Source organism: Temnothorax americanus, unplaced genomic scaffold, assembly GCF_048541705.1.
Source record: "Temnothorax americanus isolate GAGA-0224 unplaced genomic scaffold, ASM4854170v1 Scaffold107, whole genome shotgun sequence".
Classification (NCBI taxonomy): Eukaryota; Metazoa; Arthropoda; class Insecta; order Hymenoptera; family Formicidae; genus Temnothorax; species Temnothorax americanus.
The window spans coordinates 151,486-168,248 of NW_027509239.1; the positions used below are offsets into that span (position 1 = coordinate 151,486).

At 35.6% G+C, this 16,763-nt stretch overlaps 2 protein-coding genes and 1 long non-coding RNA gene across 4 annotated transcripts; 2 read left to right on the forward strand and 1 right to left on the reverse strand.

The window, feature by feature from the left end:
• Positions 1-378: 378 nt before the first annotated feature.
• Hbs1 (translation elongation factor EF-1alpha (GTPase) HBS1) lies at positions 379-5,546 on the reverse strand. Of its 2 annotated transcripts, none has more exons than XM_077419062.1 (9): positions 5,423-5,546; positions 5,012-5,077; positions 4,636-4,935; positions 4,505-4,543; positions 2,331-2,880; positions 2,030-2,259; positions 1,724-1,919; positions 1,432-1,637; positions 379-1,353 (listed from the first exon to the last, which is right to left on the reverse strand). In XM_077419062.1, the coding sequence occupies exons 2-9, from the start codon at positions 5,040-5,042 to the stop codon at positions 899-901; spliced, it is 2,007 nt and encodes a 668-aa protein (XP_077275188.1). In that variant the 5' UTR covers positions 5,043-5,077; positions 5,423-5,546; the 3' UTR covers positions 379-898. The 2 variants fall into 2 exon arrangements, with proteins under 2 accessions (XP_077275188.1, XP_077275179.1); XM_077419053.1 differs by having other exon boundaries at positions 5,332-5,533.
• A 1,454-nt stretch (positions 5,547-7,000) lies between these two features.
• LOC143904457 (uncharacterized) lies at positions 7,001-8,942 on the forward strand. The gene is made up of 5 exons (XM_077419160.1): positions 7,001-7,317; positions 7,399-7,521; positions 7,675-7,946; positions 8,054-8,180; positions 8,327-8,942. Exons 1-5 carry the CDS (start codon positions 7,218-7,220, stop codon positions 8,536-8,538), a joined length of 834 nt encoding a protein of 277 aa, XP_077275286.1. The 5' UTR covers positions 7,001-7,217; the 3' UTR covers positions 8,539-8,942.
• A 5,275-nt stretch (positions 8,943-14,217) lies between these two features.
• On the forward strand, positions 14,218-16,022 carry LOC143904489 (uncharacterized). Its single transcript, XR_013258924.1, has 3 exons — positions 14,218-14,940; positions 15,245-15,427; positions 15,614-16,022. It is a non-coding gene; the product is annotated as an uncharacterized LOC143904489 (long non-coding RNA).
• The last annotated feature ends 741 nt before the right edge of the window (positions 16,023-16,763 follow it).

Consider the following 16,763-nt stretch of genomic DNA (forward strand, 5'->3'; position numbering starts at 1 on the left):
TTAAAGTAGCTACCTAGTATTGGAACCAAAATCGATATAATTGAAAGGTGGATGTATAATTACATTTATATCAATTTGTCCAGTATCTTTTGTTATGATAAAGTAGTATGTTAATGTTTTTAAAAAAAATGTATTTAATATATCAAAAATGATTTTCTCATTAAGGGCAATTTGTTATTAAAGGAATTTTTGTAACTTATAAAATATTAGTTTTTTTAATCGTCATATAATACACTTGCGTATAAAGGTATAAAAATACATAGAGAACATTAAAACCTTAGTAACTTGAGATCATTTCTTTGATGATATACATCACAAAATCTTTAATCCGGAAATAATAAATGATAATGTAAATAAATAAAGCATTTGATATAAATCTTGGATGAAAATAATGTAACCATACCTTTATTGGACATTCTAAATTAATTTCGCTCGTTCAAGATATAAACAATTACAAATATACTATAGGATATATTAAGAAAAAGTCTTAAGTAATTAAGTAAAGTTCTCCGTACTCTTGTCGCGGTCAATAAAGTAGCTGTTTTCTAGAGATTTCTATAGTGCACGTTACATGTATGTACTATAGAACGCAGCTAACTTCAGGTGGAAGGCATTATTGACCGCGGTACACAAACTAACAACCTATAGAGTTTATGGCTGCGGTCCACTTTACGCTACAAATGCTTCGAAGCATTCCTCTTCTCTTTTCTTTCAATGAAGAAAGAAAGAGAAGAAGGACGCTCCAAAGAATTTGTAGCGTCAAGTGGACCGCAGCCTATATATGTCATTTTGTGTGATGTATATAAATACTATATGTATATGTTAGATCTAAGTAAAATTCTTCTACATGTATATAAATTACTTTGCGTTATTCGAGACTACATTTATATCAGCAGAATTACAAAATTTTCGTAATCAGACCAGCCGCAATGGTGGTACCTTCTAATCGCAACATAACTCTACCTAGTTGTTTAATATCCTTGTACAACTCCATGCAGACTGGTGTTTGCGTTGCGACCTCAATGATCGCGCTAGAATTTTTCGGTAAGCAACGCGGCTTCTTTTTGATCACGTCGCCGGTACTTCGATGAAGTTGCGCTATTAATTTCGTGATAACCGCCGGCTGTACCAAAGACTGCTGGTGCATCACCACTGGAAGCCCTTTCGTGATCGGTTTCGCTATCGCGAATATAACAACATGCGCTTGAAAGCAGGTCGTTACAGGCACCGGATTCTGCAGATTACAGATGATATCACCAATACCCACGTTTTGCTGCTCGATCCCCGCTAATGTAAGCGCAACGTGATCACCGGCGAAAGCGTTTGCTGTCGAAATTTCATCCGATTGGAGACCTAGGGTATATTTAAAAGCATGACATATAATCTCTATATCATGATCCACTAGGCCTAATAAAAACTCAATTTACAAACCTTTCACAACTGCGATCTCGTTTTGAGGTAGTATTAAAACCTTGTCACCTAAGGATACCATGCCCGTTTCAACGTGACCGGATACACAGAATCCAGATCCGGTGCCCTTAAATATATCGTTTATCGAAAAACGGAACGGTTTACTTATAGACCGCTCTGGACACTTGAAATTATCGATAACGTTGACTAGAGTAGGTCCGGTATACCTGCGAAATTATTTCATAAGAAGTAGGTAATAGCACGTAGTATATGGAATATATACATATATATACAATATATATCGAGATGTTACCAATTAGAGAGCTGCTCCTTTGGCTTTGTTACTATGTTCTCTCCGGATAAACCGCTGCAAGGTACGAAAGTGATGGTGTCCTTGAAGCCAGCTTGTTTCAGAAACACACTCATTTTGTCTACTATCTCATTGAATCTATCTTTAGACCAATTTACGGTATCCAGCTTATTAACAACTACTGCTAGTTGCGACACTCCTAAATATTCAATAAAAATTCTAAATTGTAACACAAAAATCTATACTAAATACATTCACTTCTTTTATAATTAAAATGCGACACTGGGGAAGACCTAAAGAAGGGATTACCCAAAGAACGTAATAATAGGGCGTGTTCGCGCGTCTGTCCTCCACTGTCAAATCCAGTTTCAAATTCGCCTCTGGTTGCATCAACTACCAACAATGCTACATCCGCTTGCGTAGCGCCGCTTATCATATTCGGAATAAAATCCTTGTGACCAGGTGCATCTAGGAGAGTGATAGATTTTGTGTCTGTTTCGAACTTCGAGTGGCCTATGTCCATTGTTATCCCTCGCTCTCTATTAAAGATGTATTATAATTGATATATTCCCCTACAACGTCTCTACAATATGACACATTGCATAATCACCTTTCTTCACCAGTCTCGTCGAGCACCCAAGCATAGGCAAACGACTGCTTTCCTATCTTCTTACTCTCTTGTTGATATTTATGAATAAGTCTTTGTGGCACTTGACCCAAATCGCAAAGTAGTCGCCCAAGCAATGTGCTTTTTCCAGCATCAACATGTCCCACAACCACCAAATAAAGCTGCTCCTTGCTATCGCCTCTTTTACTTTTGTATATCGCTCCGACATCCACTTTCCCCTCGTTAGATGCATTAGATTTTACTTTGCAGTCTAATTCCGGTGTTACATGGTCCGACACGGGTGACTGGCATCTTGGACTATTCGTTTTCGACGAGACTGTTTTTTTCTCCTTTTGTATGGTATCCTCTTTACGTTTTATCTCAGGACTATTTCGATTGGAAGACGGACTCCCACAACGTGGACTTAATAAATCTGTGTTTTCTACACCACTTAAATCAAAACCCTTCACAACAGGTTTCATTCCGGTCGGTACGACCTTTACGGTAGACGGTGTTGTAACTTGCAATGTAGGTTTCGTTGATAATTTGTTACCTATCAAAATTTATTCTCAGCTGTGCTAAGTTACACGATAGGAAAGATAAAATAAAATCATCATGTACATAGCTGTATTGCTAATATACAATTACACAAGTTATATATAAAAAAATCAACTATGTATGATTACTATTGTATAATGTAAATGTAATACAAATGGTGTATATTGCTACATTTTGCAATAATTTTATATACATATATATATTTGTGTGTATGTATCATATATGTATACATGTATTCATATACTATATGCATGTATACAATGATACATTCATTTGTTTAAAAAAATTTTGATAAAGTCATCAAATCTCTCTACCATAAATACAAGATAATATAAGAAAATAGTCATAAAGCTAAAGAATAAAAGTATAAGTATAATTAAAATATAATTATCCCTATTATGCTTCTCTTATATTTTTTTAAACAAAAAATGTTTGCCACTCTAAATATACTCTAAATGTTACATATTTAGTATCCTGTTTCATCTATCTATTATCTTAGATATTTTATTATTAAGATCGGTATGAATTTCGATAAGGAGTAGAAAAATCGAAAGGTTTAACCGTGTTAAAATGTTGTGCAATGGCTCCAAGAACTGGTTTTTTTATCTTCCATTTTTTACATAAAGTTTTTCCAAATACCGAAACATTCTTTTTTGTGCATGGAAGCTTAACATATCTCAAGGCACATAAATTTAAAGTAACAGGTAGCACATTTGGTGTTACCCTATTGTCATCTTCAAGACATATTTCTGAATTGTGCATATTGCGATGTAATTTTCTTGAAGTAGTCAAATTAGCATTGCAAAAAGCACTGTCAGCTAGAAATTCTGCTTCCTTCAAAGCAGTACTTAAATCCACCCACTCGTCAGGTGATGGAGTGCAAATCTCGTTTACAATATTTATTGGATTTTTAAGTTGTTCTTGTGACTTTACATCTCTCACGATATTGCTTTTTGGGAAGATATCCATATTTGAAAAATCTTTCTGAAGTAAATCGATTTCATGTTTGCTCAAAATATTTGTAGATATTAGCTGTCTTGTACTATTATCATTGTTGTGGAACTTTGATAAAGGTACATTTTTCGTTTCCTCATTATTACTTTTCTTAATTGATAGTTTCGGGATAACAAATTGTGAGATTGGTGATTGATGTCTTTCTCGAGATTCTATATTATTATCTGCATTAGATTTTTGCAAATAATCTGCAGTTAAGGCGGCTAAAGAATTAAAAGGCTGCATATTTGTGTCGCTTTGAGAAGATATTTTTGTTGTATCTGAATTTGTGGATTCGGTGTGATGGGAAATAAGCCCCGCTAATGATGAGAAAGTTTTGAAGGAATGGTTTACATCTTTTGACTTATCTATGCTATTCAGTGGACAAATAGTCCAAGTAGAATCTTTAGATAAATTATGATCTTTCTTAAAAGAAAATCTAGGTATTGTGAACATGGATGTGTTAGATTTATCAATTGAAACACCTTACCTTACCGATGAAGCCCAGTACAAGAAACATGGAAAAAAAGAAATAAAAGCGAGGTCATTAAGTAATTCCAAATATTCACATAGTTTTAATATAATATTTTGAAAACACAAAAAATGAGATATTGTGCAATATATACCTGAATGCAGCTCCAATCGTTTCTTATTCACCACAGAATCTGTAAATATAAATTTCAAGAGATTTTTTAAAACATTTTAATATTATTTTAATATCTCAATTTCAGTATCTATTACGATGCAATAAGCATACCAATGTCTTTTTTCGGCGACAACTCCTTCAAAATAGCATCGAGTGCTGTATTTGCATCAAAATTTGACACAATAATCTTCTCCTTCAGTTTAGAATCAGATACCATGCCACCTATAACATTTCTAATTGTTTCCAAACAAGATACTAGCTTTGTCCTTTCCAATTCAGAAAGGTTATATTTCTCTTTGTCGGACGATGGCATAGATTCATCGATATCTTCATTGTCTTCCACTATATCTGGTTCTGTGATGAATGAAGCAATATTCTGTTGTTTGCTTCGATCAAATAAAAACTGCTCCACTGTGTATAATATATGCATAATTACTAAAGGATTAAATTTCATTAAGAGTAGCAGAGAAATCTATGAAGCACATACCACTAGGTGATACACAATAATCATCCTCCATTGAATGCCCATAAACATCATCATAGCCGTCATACTCTATATAAAAGAATGAACATCTTATTTTTGTGACACATTAAAAAGATTAGACAAAAATAATTAATTGGAGCTAAAAGCTTGGTTGAAACCATATTGCTATTCTCCATAAATCTTTATAAACGAGACAATAAAAAAAAATTGCCATAATCGGAATTTAATATTTTAAAAGATTAAAGTTGAGAGGTCCTTCGAAAGGATTTTAAAAGAATCTCGACAGGATAAAACGATTTACCACGCATGCTGTAGTCACTTACCATCGGAGTAATTCATAGAACGGACGTCTCGATGCCGCGACATATCTCATGTGTAACGTGAAATTTGGAATAATGATGAGAAATCACTTACATACTTTCATGTGTATCTTTTTTTCAGTAAATGGCATCCGCTCCGCCACAGACAAGGACGATACGGCTAACGGCTTCCATTCCATGCGTTATCAATAAGCATGACTGGATACTGGGGGTGCGTTCCGAGTTACGCATGAAGCGCGTAGACTGCATGGAAAGTCGTTCCGATTTAACCAATGCGCGCATTGGAAGCGCTTTGGTAGCGCAGAGGATTCCCTAGATTGTACTAACCGTACTGAATTCTTAGCACTCCTCCTAGCGCATTGACTGCTTCTATTTCGACTTGAGGGTGCCATTACATGGAGCGCGGAAACGCGGAAACGCGGAAGCGCGGAACAGAATAGTAACTAGATTCCGCGTTTCCGCGAGTTGAGTCCCGCACGTTTGAACGGAAAAGCGGAATCCGCTATTATCGTGTATGTATGTATGGCTGCGTTTCGATATTCACTGCCAGTACTTAACGCAGCCTATGTATCTGGCTTGCATATAAGATATACTTCATAATAACCATCAACATGATGTTTGGATCTATAATATTATACTGCCACTTTTATTAAATAATAAAGTAATCGAAGAGTATGTGTAAAAGCTTTTTTTTTCAATGTGATTAAACAGCTCCGAAATTTGATGGAGTATACTGTATCCGCGTTGACAACGGATTTTGACGCGTTCGTTCCGCGAGTTTGTTTCTCCTTATATTACATGGAGCACAATTTGCGCGGAAAAGCGGAACAGTATAGTGACAAATAGACATTTGTATTCATTTCTTAAAATTGTGTTCACTTAATTCATTGCAATTTTTATTAATATGCTTATCTTTTTAGCTTATCTATTGAATACAAACATTTTAATCAATAAATACCGTTAAAAATTAATATTTTATAATTCTCCGTTCCGCTTTTCCGCTCAAAATATGCTCCATGTAATATTAAGGCATTCAAAACAGACGGAACGGATCGACGGAAATCTAGTAAATTTTGTCTTCCGCGCTTCCGCGTTTCCGCGCTCCATGTAATGGCACCCTCAGGGTGTATAGCTGTGATGTATGTATAGCTGTGATTTCTGCCCAGTGCTCTGAATGTCAACGTGAAGAAATTCAAGCAAGCGCGGGTAAACGGCGGGAGTAACTCTCTTAAGGTAGCCAAATGTCTCGTCATCTAATTAGTGACGCGCATGAATGGATTAACGAGATTCCCACTGTCCCTATCTACTATCTAGCGAAACCACTGCCAAGGGAACGGGCTTGGAAAAATTAGCGGGGAAAGAAGACCCTGTTGAGCTTGACTCTAGTCTGGCACTGTAAGGAGACATGAGAGGTGTAGCATAAGTGGGAGATGGCAACATCGCCGGTGAAATACCACTACTTTCATCGTTTCCTTACTTACTCGGTTAGGCGGAGCGCGTGCCCCGAGGGCTTCGTGCCCCGGCGGTCACGGTGTTCTAGAGCCAAGCGTGTCAGAGTGGCGTGAGGCCTCGCGGCCGATCGCCGTTAATACTCCCGCGTGATCCGATTCGAGGACACTGCCAGGCTGGGAGTTTGAAACGCAGCTATACATACATACACGATAATAGCGGATTCCGCTTTTCCGTTCAAACGTGCGGGACTCAACTCGCGGAAACGCGGAATCTAGTTACTATTCTGTTCCGCGCTTCCGCGTTTCCGCGTTTCCGCGCTCCATGTAATGGCACCCTGAGGCAGTTGATGCGTCTGAAGCGTTTATGCGGTCTATGTAATTCGGAACGAACAATCGTTGTTCGAATAAGTTCGTTAACCTGTTACCTGACCCTTCGCGATGGAACAGCAATTGCAAGAATTTCCGGTTGTAATAGAAGAAACTAACGAAGTAATAACGTTATTATTGAGTACGGAAGATGTGGAGAAAGCAAGGGATGGTAAAGTTAATGTATTATTTTAAATGGATTTATTTAATGTATAGGTTATACGTTAGTTTAACATTGTGTTGTTTTTCATAGACTCAGAATTTTTACGGAACCTTGTTGCAAAGGCACAAGACGTAAATAACAATAATATCGAGCCGGTAACTGAACTGGAATATTCAACAAGTGAAAATGCTGTTGACAAAAACAATAATGCCGGTAAGATGCACACTTTATTTTTGTGTAACCAATGTCTATAATCAAGTCTTTAATTTTGTATAAAAGTATGTTTATGCAAGTTGAAGAATAATATATATAAATACTAATATTTCTTGATGATCTTTTGTGTTTACTTTTTAATTTAATTTTTAGATAAGTCAAAAACATTCATATGGCCGGACAAAGCGGTACTTTTATTAATTGAACTGTATAGAGAAAAGGAGGAAGAGTTCTCAAGTGGTTTCAAGCGTAGCAACAAAATTTGGGCTGAAATTGCCGCTGAGATGAACAAAGCCAACCCAGCCTACGAAATAACAGCACAGCAATGTTCATCAAAAATGGCTGGCTTGAAGCGGACGTACAAAAATATTGTTGATCTGAATAAGAAGAGCGGCAATAATAGAAATTCATGGGCATTTTTTTCGGTATGTTTTATCATCAAACACATTTTATTTATTGTATGCGATATTCATAGGTGTGCAACAAGATATATTTGTATATTATTTAACATATTATTCCCATCATGCACTAGGTTATGGATTCATTATTTGGTGACAAAGCGTCCATTAGGCCTCCTGCAATTGCTACAAGTGACGGTCCATCGGACCCAAATCAGGAAGGATCATCGTTATCAATGATTTCATCCCCTACATCGAAAAGTAAGACTTTTTACTTGTGTACACTTGTAGTGTAAAGTGCTCTTATCACGGCTTACAGCGTTCAAGCTTCAAGCCTTAATATTAATTTAATTCGGTTCTTATTATTTATTATAGTGTAATAGTCGTTTTTGTATTATCTATTACAGGTCCGCCGAAAAAGAGAAAACGAATGGAAAACGTTATGGAAGAGTTCTTGGCCAATATTGCGATAGAAAAAGAAGAAAAAAAAGAAGAAATGAAAAGGCAAGAAAAGATACGCGAAGACAGAAGAATACAACGTGACAAAAGGCATAAGGATCAAATAAGCGTACAGAAGTCATTAGTCTCTATATTAGAACAATTTATTAAAAAAATGTAGTTTGTACTCTTCTTAAAAGAAATGTTTAAAGTTAAGCGTTACTAGTTGGAAAAGCTTTAAAAGATATTTATTTAATATTAATTACTTTATTTTTTCTTTTAATTACGAGTTTTAAGTTGGTTTAAGTGGGTTAATCCTCACAAAGTATTATTTTATATTACGTTATGCTTACGAGCAATAGGTCTCGCCTATCAAGGGATATCTTTAAACGCTTTTTTAAACGATTTTAAGAAAAAATTATTTTTATTTTTTTAAATGTAAAAGTACAAACATTTAAAATGCTAGTTATTTTGTTCACATTTCAAAATACACGAAATGTACGACTGAAATTCATAAGACTGAATAATATAATTGGAATAAAACCAAAAATTAAATATAACTAATGTTGGTTTATCAATCAAAAATGTTTATTCATAAAAAAAAGAATATAAAATCCCTTGTATTACATCCAAATATTCATTATCGATCAATTGACGAGCCTCATTTGCAATGCATTCATTATTCTGTTTCTTTTAGCATTTCCCATGTCAGTGTTATTATCGCGAACAGGTGCCTGTAATTGTTCATAATGTTGGACGCCAACAGTCATTACATCATTTTGTAATATGCAAATATTATGTAATACGCAACATGCTATGATAAACTCTGGAATTTTTTTAACATCTGTCAATGGTAGACAATCTAATAATATTCTAAAACGTATTTTTAATTGTCCAATCGCACGTTCAACTGCCATTCTTGTTGACGATAGACAATAATTAAAATTTTTTTGTCGGTTTGACAAATGACCATTGTCTCGAAACGGGACCAACAGGTGCGGATGAATTGCATATGCGGCGTCTCCGATAATATGGGAGTCATTAGGGAAGTATATGTCAGGCATCTCTAGAAAACGTGCTACTGGGGAGTTTCTAAAAACTCGAGCATCGTGAATTGATCCTACTTGTCCTGCATAACAGTGCGTAAAGAGGCCACGTGAATCACATACTACTTGGAGATTTAAGGATGGAAAACCTTTTCGGTTTATATAAGAAGCTGAATCAACTAGCGGAGCTCGGATTTTAATGTGTGTTCCATCTATGGCACCGATGACATTTGGAAAGCCGCAAGTCCTTTTGAAATGTTCCATGGTATCTGCAACAACAACTTCTTTGGGCCACTGTATAAATCGTGGTGCGATGCAATGAAGTGCGTAGGTAACACGTCTCACAGCCCTAAAAGCAGTTGCTTTACCAACTCCAAATTTGACACAAACAGATCTGTAACAATCCAGAAAAGTAAGCAATGAGAAGCTTGTCGCAAAACAATTTAATAGCATTTTTCACTGGCCGCATTGGTGCGCACTACATAACAGCAATGTGTTTTTATTTTGATAAACAAATTTGGCACTAGCTACAAGACATGGTGTCAGTTGAATATGGCACTCAGTCCCAGACAGCATACATGTCTAAAAGATATCGTAAAGATATATCATCCAAGATTGTCTTTTAGACATTATGACGGAGGTGCTGTTGAGTGAAAAATGCTCTTTTTTTTGGAGTTGTATTTCTCGGATGAGAGATTAACGTGCCTTCAGTTTTGCGCCGAAGCTATGAAAAATGCTCTAAATATGTGGTGGTTACACCAGTATAGAGCACAGATGGGTTTTACATACCTGTACGAATCGGGAGTAGCCATAAACCAAAGAGCAATAAATAGTTGTTTCTCTGCTGAAATTGGTTTTTTACCAAATATGGTACTTGTGGCATTTAGTGCTGGTCCAATCAGTGATAAAACCATTTCAAATGTAGCCGGATATAGCCTAGAATATTAGGTGATATAAGTGAAATAAATTTAATAAAACCAAATGGAAAATATTACAACTTTATAACTTTAAGACATTTATGTTTAAATGCTTACCTAAAATGTTCTTTAAATATAATATTCGTGTAATTAGGAATCACGCGATCGACGTAATCCGTAATTTTTTCAAGTACAATTTTTTCTCCACGTGATTTACTTGCTATTAACATAAAAAACAACGTCTGCATATCACTTAGAGATATGTCTTCAATTTCATTTTCATTTTCACTGTCGCTTGATTCGGAACTATCACTTTCATCGTTTTTCTTCAAAAGTATCGAAAAAATTACAATTACTGGAATTTCTTTGTTGATGTTTTGCACGGCGTCCATATTCTCAATTCACATTAGCGCGCAAAGCGCGCAAGCAACCGTTCCGAATTACTAAAGCGCTTCATGCGCATTGACAAAACGGAACGATTTCGAAGCGCTACGCAACAGTAATGCAGTCTATGCGTTTCATGCGCAACTCGGAACGCACCCTGGATGGCAAACCCATGGATGTAAAAAGAAAGGTGTTTCATTGCGCATAATGGCGGCCAAATACGGAGCAGCCAATCAAATTCACTCCCCAAATGTAGCGCGAAATTCTAATGCAGTATTGGTAAAAATGTAAAGAAAAGTTGTAAATGTAAAAAAAAATACAAACAAAATTAAAAATTTTTAAAGTAATAAAAGACTACATAAAAATAAAAATACGTAATATAATTTGAAATGATAAAATTATTAACCTAGATTGATTAGGCCGGTTCTACAATCAGTTGTATAGATGCCAAAACGCAGCCGACGAAATAAGAATTTCTTTTTCGAAAACAAATTTTCTTCATTGAACCATTAGTTACGTTATAAAATGCTGTCATTAATACAATGGCCGTTGCAATGCTTTATTAATATATATATATATATATAAACCTATATGATAATATTAAATATAATAAGATCGGACTATGTAGACCGCTTTAAGTTTTAGAAGCCGTGCTATTCATAAAAAATAAGTGTATAAAAAAGTTAGTATAATTTATATATATAAAACAAAGTCGGGTTAGTTACACCATTTATAACTCAAGAACGGCTGGACAGATTTTAATAATCTATGGTTTGTTGGATTCGTCTCTGCCCTGAATAGCATAATAACTTAAAAAAAAAAAAAAAAAAAAAAATCTAGAAAGATATCCAAATACACCAAATACCGGGGCCGGGGCGAAGCCCGGCGGGGCATGCTAGTATAATAATAACAAATAAATAAATGCATTTATATTTTATAACGTTATTTTATTTTTATCAACATTTTCTTTATTAGACAGTTTATATATATTTTTTTATTTTTTCTTACGTATGTTATTTTCTATTATCTCTCTGTTTAGTTTTCTCAGTCTTATTAACTTTCAAACTTGTCTCAGTTTGTTGACAAGCATTAAGCCATTGCTGACGAATTGGAGTTTCTTTCGGAAATCTAAAAAAGGTTATTCCTCTTGCATCTCCGTCGCATGTTCGATTTTTGCAATTTTTTATGGAACACGATGGCATTGTTTCTGTAAACAAAATATAATATGTAGCTTACTAATAATAAATTGGCACATTTAAAGATGGCCAGGACAAACCTCTTATCGTAGTAGCCGTAGGTATACTACGTTTACGCGAGCGTTACTTCTGTAGTAACTTACGATATATCACTCGTTTACGCGGAGTAAATTATCGTAAGTTACTACAAAATCCCGTTTACGCGAAGAAATTATCATAAGTTACTACAGAAGTAACGCTCGCGTAAACGTAGTAGTAGATTCGTTGGACCGGCCCAAGAAACTGCGCTGTAAACTGGTGTACGATGGTTTGTCTAGAGACTTCGATTTTTCCTTATTGGTCCAATCATAAGCTGACCGTTCCTCATAGAAGCTCTTCTTCACAAACAGATAAGAAGATTGCTAATATGTTGCTTACATTCTCATCAAAGTTACAATATTATGATGATGAAATGTCTTTCAAAGAAATTTTTTATATAATTCATTACATGCACTAATAAAACAAAAACATTTATATTTATAAATATTATTATTAATTCTAATGATAAATACCTTCTTATCGAATGTTAGATCTAAATTAGTCAATTAAAGAAGCAAAGTTATGCGATGCATTTACATTCGACGGTAATGATCCACCTTCTCTCTGTCTAGCAGAGACATTGAATCCTGTGTATTTTTTATTCTTTCTCCTACTACTTCCGTAAGTATGACAGGAACTACCAGGAACTAGACGTCAGATAAGCAAAACTCGCCGGTTGGATTTAAGCGAGAATCCGCTCATGCGGCGGCTAACAATCTAACCTCTTACATATCATGGAAGTAGCCATGTTGCTTTTTACATTTGGGGAGGCTTTTTGATTGGTCAGAAGGCAGTCATTATTTTAGACCACTGCGCATCTCGGGAATGAAACACCTTTCTTTTTACATCATGGGCAAACCCATGCCAAATACGGAGCAGCCAATCAAATTCACTCCCCAAATGTAGCGCGAAATTCTAATCCAGTATTGGTAAAAATGTAAAGAAAAGTTGTAAATGTAAAAAAAATACAAACAAAATTAAAAATTTTTAAAGTAATAAAAGACTACATAAAAATAAAAATACGTAATATAATTTGAAATGATAAAATTATTAACCTAGATTGATTAGGCCGGTTCTACAATCAGTTATATGGATGCCGAAACGCAGCCGACGAAATAAGAATTTCTTTTTCGAAAACAAATTTTCTTCATTGAACCATTAAGGTGCCTTTTCATGCTGACGCTCGACGCTCATTTTCAGCGCAAAGAAGGTCGCATGACCACACGTGACGCCGGCATCAATTGAAATTCATGAAAAGGAAAACAGCGTCAAAATTTCGGCGTCTTCGCGCTGCTTTGGCTTTGACGTTTAAAGCTGAGAAAATCCAGCTTTCTTTGCTTGACGCGTCAGATCGAAATCACGTGATCTCGCGATACGCTGAAACTGGCTGAAACGAGCGTCCCATGAATTCGCACCTTTAGTTACGTTATAAAATGCTGTCATTGATACAATGGCCGTTGCAATGCTTTATTAATATATATATATATATATATATATATATATATATATATATAAACCTATGATAATATTAAATATAATAAGATCGGACTATGTAGACCGCTTTAAGTTTTAGAAGCCGTGCTATTCATAAAAAATAAGTGTATAAAAGTTAGTATAATTTATATATATAAAACAAAGTCGGGTTAGTTACACCATTTATAACTCAAGAACGGCTGGACAGATTTTAATAATGGTAAATCTGAAGAATAGTGGCCTCCTCACCGATTTCGTTCAACTTGGGCTTAATCGACGATTTTTTATTCTTTCTCCTACTACTTCCGTAAGTATGACAGGAACTAGACGTCAGATAAGCAAAACTCGCCGGTTGGATTTAAGCGAGAATCCGCTCATGCGGCGGTTAACAATCTAACCTCTTACATATCATGGAAGTAGCCATGTTGCTTTTTACATTTGGGGAGGCTTTTTGATTGGTCAGAAGGCAGTCATTATTTTAGACCACTGCACATCTCGGGAATGAAACACCTTTCTTATTACCAGACGCTTTTTACATCATGGCAGCAACTTTAGACTGGTGTTAACTTATGCAACAGACAGAGAGAGACGCGTGCCCAACCATAGACATATTATATCTAGACCGAGCATATGCTTAAATTTGAGGAGTGGGGGTATAGGCGACGTAGAAAGAGAGACACTCTGTTGTGTGGCTGTTCGTTCTCTCTCGTTTCGCGCATGCGTACGCAAAATAAGCGTGATGGGAGGGAGGCATTAAGAGAAGCGAGGTGGAACAAGGAACAAGGAACTGAAACGACTGAAACAGAACGGCTAGAAGTGCTGAAATTGGTTATGGCCGTATAAGTGCGTATAAGCGAAAACCGCGTTGTGCAAAGTGAAGTACTGGAACGCGTACAACGTGCGTGAACGTGCGGAGTTTGGTACTTTTGGCAGGTTACGATCGACCGATCGCTTGTCCGTCGACCGACTCGCCGAACGGGACCGACACGGAGGCCGGATATCACGGTGCGCGAAATCGCGACAGGTGTCCCGAGCCCGTGGACCAGTGGCACGAGGGAGGAGACCCGATGACGACGAGGACGCGCGCGCGCGCGAGCGAGAGCAAGAGCAAGAGCGTGAGCGAGAGAAAACGACGACGACGACCGAGGCCGAGAGAGTGACACGCGACGTGGTGCGTGCCGTGCGTGGTGGCCGTGGTGGTGCGTCCGTCCGCCCGCTCGCCCATCCCTACATCCCGTACGCGCGGCACGGTGCGGCAGTTACGGCACAGGACCCACGGAACCCGCAGGACCCAGAGAACGCGCGACGCACGTACGGCGTCGGGGACGCGCGCGCGCACCCACACACACAGGCACGCGGGCACAAACGCAAACGCAGTTCGGAGGAGCTTGGCTGAAATTGCCAAAGTGTGGCTAAAATTGCAAAAAATGGTGAATTGCTATATATGTTGGAAAGAATTCGATCCTTCGTTTCCACGACAATTTCACAGGTAATGTGTAAATCTGGAAGTGGTTAGATTTTATCACATGTGTATTTTTTTATATAAAAATATTATACGTCTCGGAATTAACATCTCGACGATTGATCTAAAAAGTACTGTGTCCGACAAACCAAGTTGGCTCGCAGTTTTTCATAGCGGATGTTCATATCGGAAAGATCAAACGATGTTAAATATTGTAAAGTCGGTTTAAAGTAATTATTTCTGTTAATAATCACTGGCGGAATAAATATATTATTCGGTATAAAAATATTCTTCAGCTTTAATTTAAAATAATGTTTAGTATTATGTTTAGTTTTCCGAAAGATGCAGAAAGGCGAGAAAAATAGTTTGCTAGCATTGGGTACACTATCAGTTCTTACAAAAATGCAAGAATTTGCAGTGATCATTTTGCACAGAAAGATTATTATTACTGTGGCACACCTGTACCATGTAAAAAATTATACAAAACTGCAATTCCATCTATTTTTATGCAAAGGTAACAATAGACTTTTCAATAAGATAAGATTACGATTTTTTTTTAAATAAATTATACTTTTATTAAGGTTATATTATTTATTGTTATTATAGTAAAAAGTTATTACATAAAAATTGTACATATAGATATACATATATTTTATACATAAAGCATCAGATATAAAGAAATGTTTTTTGTTTCATATAGATCTCGTCAAAATAAAGAAAACTCAAGCAATATAACAAACACACAAGACAATCAAGATTCAATAATGGATATCGAACATGATGCTACTAATGGTGACAATAATACTACAAACGGAGAAAACACAAGCAATATAACAAACACACAAGACAGTCAAGACTTAGGGTTGGTTTATAATAGCCGTAACCGTTGATTTAAGCCGTAATCTTTAAGAAATTGACCAATCACAGTCGAATGTGAGAAGAATAATCGATTGTGATTGGTCAATTTCTTAAAAATTACGGCTTAAATCAACGGTTACGGCTATTATAAACCAACCCTTAATAATGGGTATCGAACATGATACTAGTAATGGTGACAATAATACTAGTAATGGAGCAATACTTTCAAAAAGAAATAGCAGTGGGAAAAGGTAAGACAAACACAAAAATAAACATTCTAATTTGTTCCAATTTGCAAATATTATAAATAAACTTTTGTTTCAGAAAACAATGTAATATTGACGAAGTTGAAAAGGTTTTCGTCAAAACTGGTAAACATAATGTAGAATGTTTAAAAAAAACAGAGTTCACTAGTAATGCTTGGATAACATTTACAAAATATCTACGATATAATAGATATTTAAACAAAATGTCTGTTGCACGAAAATCAAAATTAGAAAAAAAATTAATATCGCTGCAATCTATGATACAAATGTTGAAAGCTAAAAATTTGGTAACAGAAGATGTTGCAAATGCCCTAAAGGTTAGTAATTAATAATGCTTTGAAACTGCAGATTTTTATGTATTTCGTAATTAACGAATAACTTAAAATGCTTGTAAATTATATTTCAGTTAACAGTAATTGTTACGAATATAAAAATATAACATAAAAATGTGCAGTCCATATTGATATTTGTACAGAAGTTATTTAATAGATTGCCAACTAGGAAGTATTATACTTAAGTATTTGTTAATATAAACACTGCTGAGATTAAAATTGTATTTAGGACAATAATGAGAGTAAATGTAGATATAATATAAAGAAAGTAGGTAAAGAATAGTATGTAATTATGTAAATGTAAAAATAATTATGTAAATCTTAAAAGTTAAAATAACAATTAAGAAAGTAAGAAAGTAAAGAAAAGTAAGTAATTATGTAAATGTAAAAGTAA

Excerpts from the sequence above, each read along its gene's own strand:
- Hbs1 (XM_077419053.1), bottom strand. The coding sequence starts at position 5,374 with ATGTCGCGGCATCGAGACGTCCGTTCTATGAATTACTCCGATG. Across the intron at positions 4,544-4,635 it reads GTCGCCGAAAAAAGACATTG|ATTCTGTGGTGAATAAGAAA; the intron begins GTATGCTTATTG and ends TTATATTTACAG. Across the intron at positions 1,920-2,029 it reads CCTATTATTACGTTCTTTGG|GAGTGTCGCAACTAGCAGTA; the intron begins GTAATCCCTTCT and ends TTGAATATTTAG.
- LOC143904457 (XM_077419160.1), top strand. The coding sequence starts at position 7,218 with ATGGAACAGCAATTGCAAGAATTTCCGGTTGTAATAGAAGAAACTAAC. Across the intron at positions 7,318-7,398 it reads TGTGGAGAAAGCAAGGGATG|ACTCAGAATTTTTACGGAAC; the intron begins GTAAAGTTAATG and ends TGTTTTTCATAG. Across the intron at positions 7,522-7,674 it reads TGACAAAAACAATAATGCCG|ATAAGTCAAAAACATTCATA; the intron begins GTAAGATGCACA and ends TTTAATTTTTAG.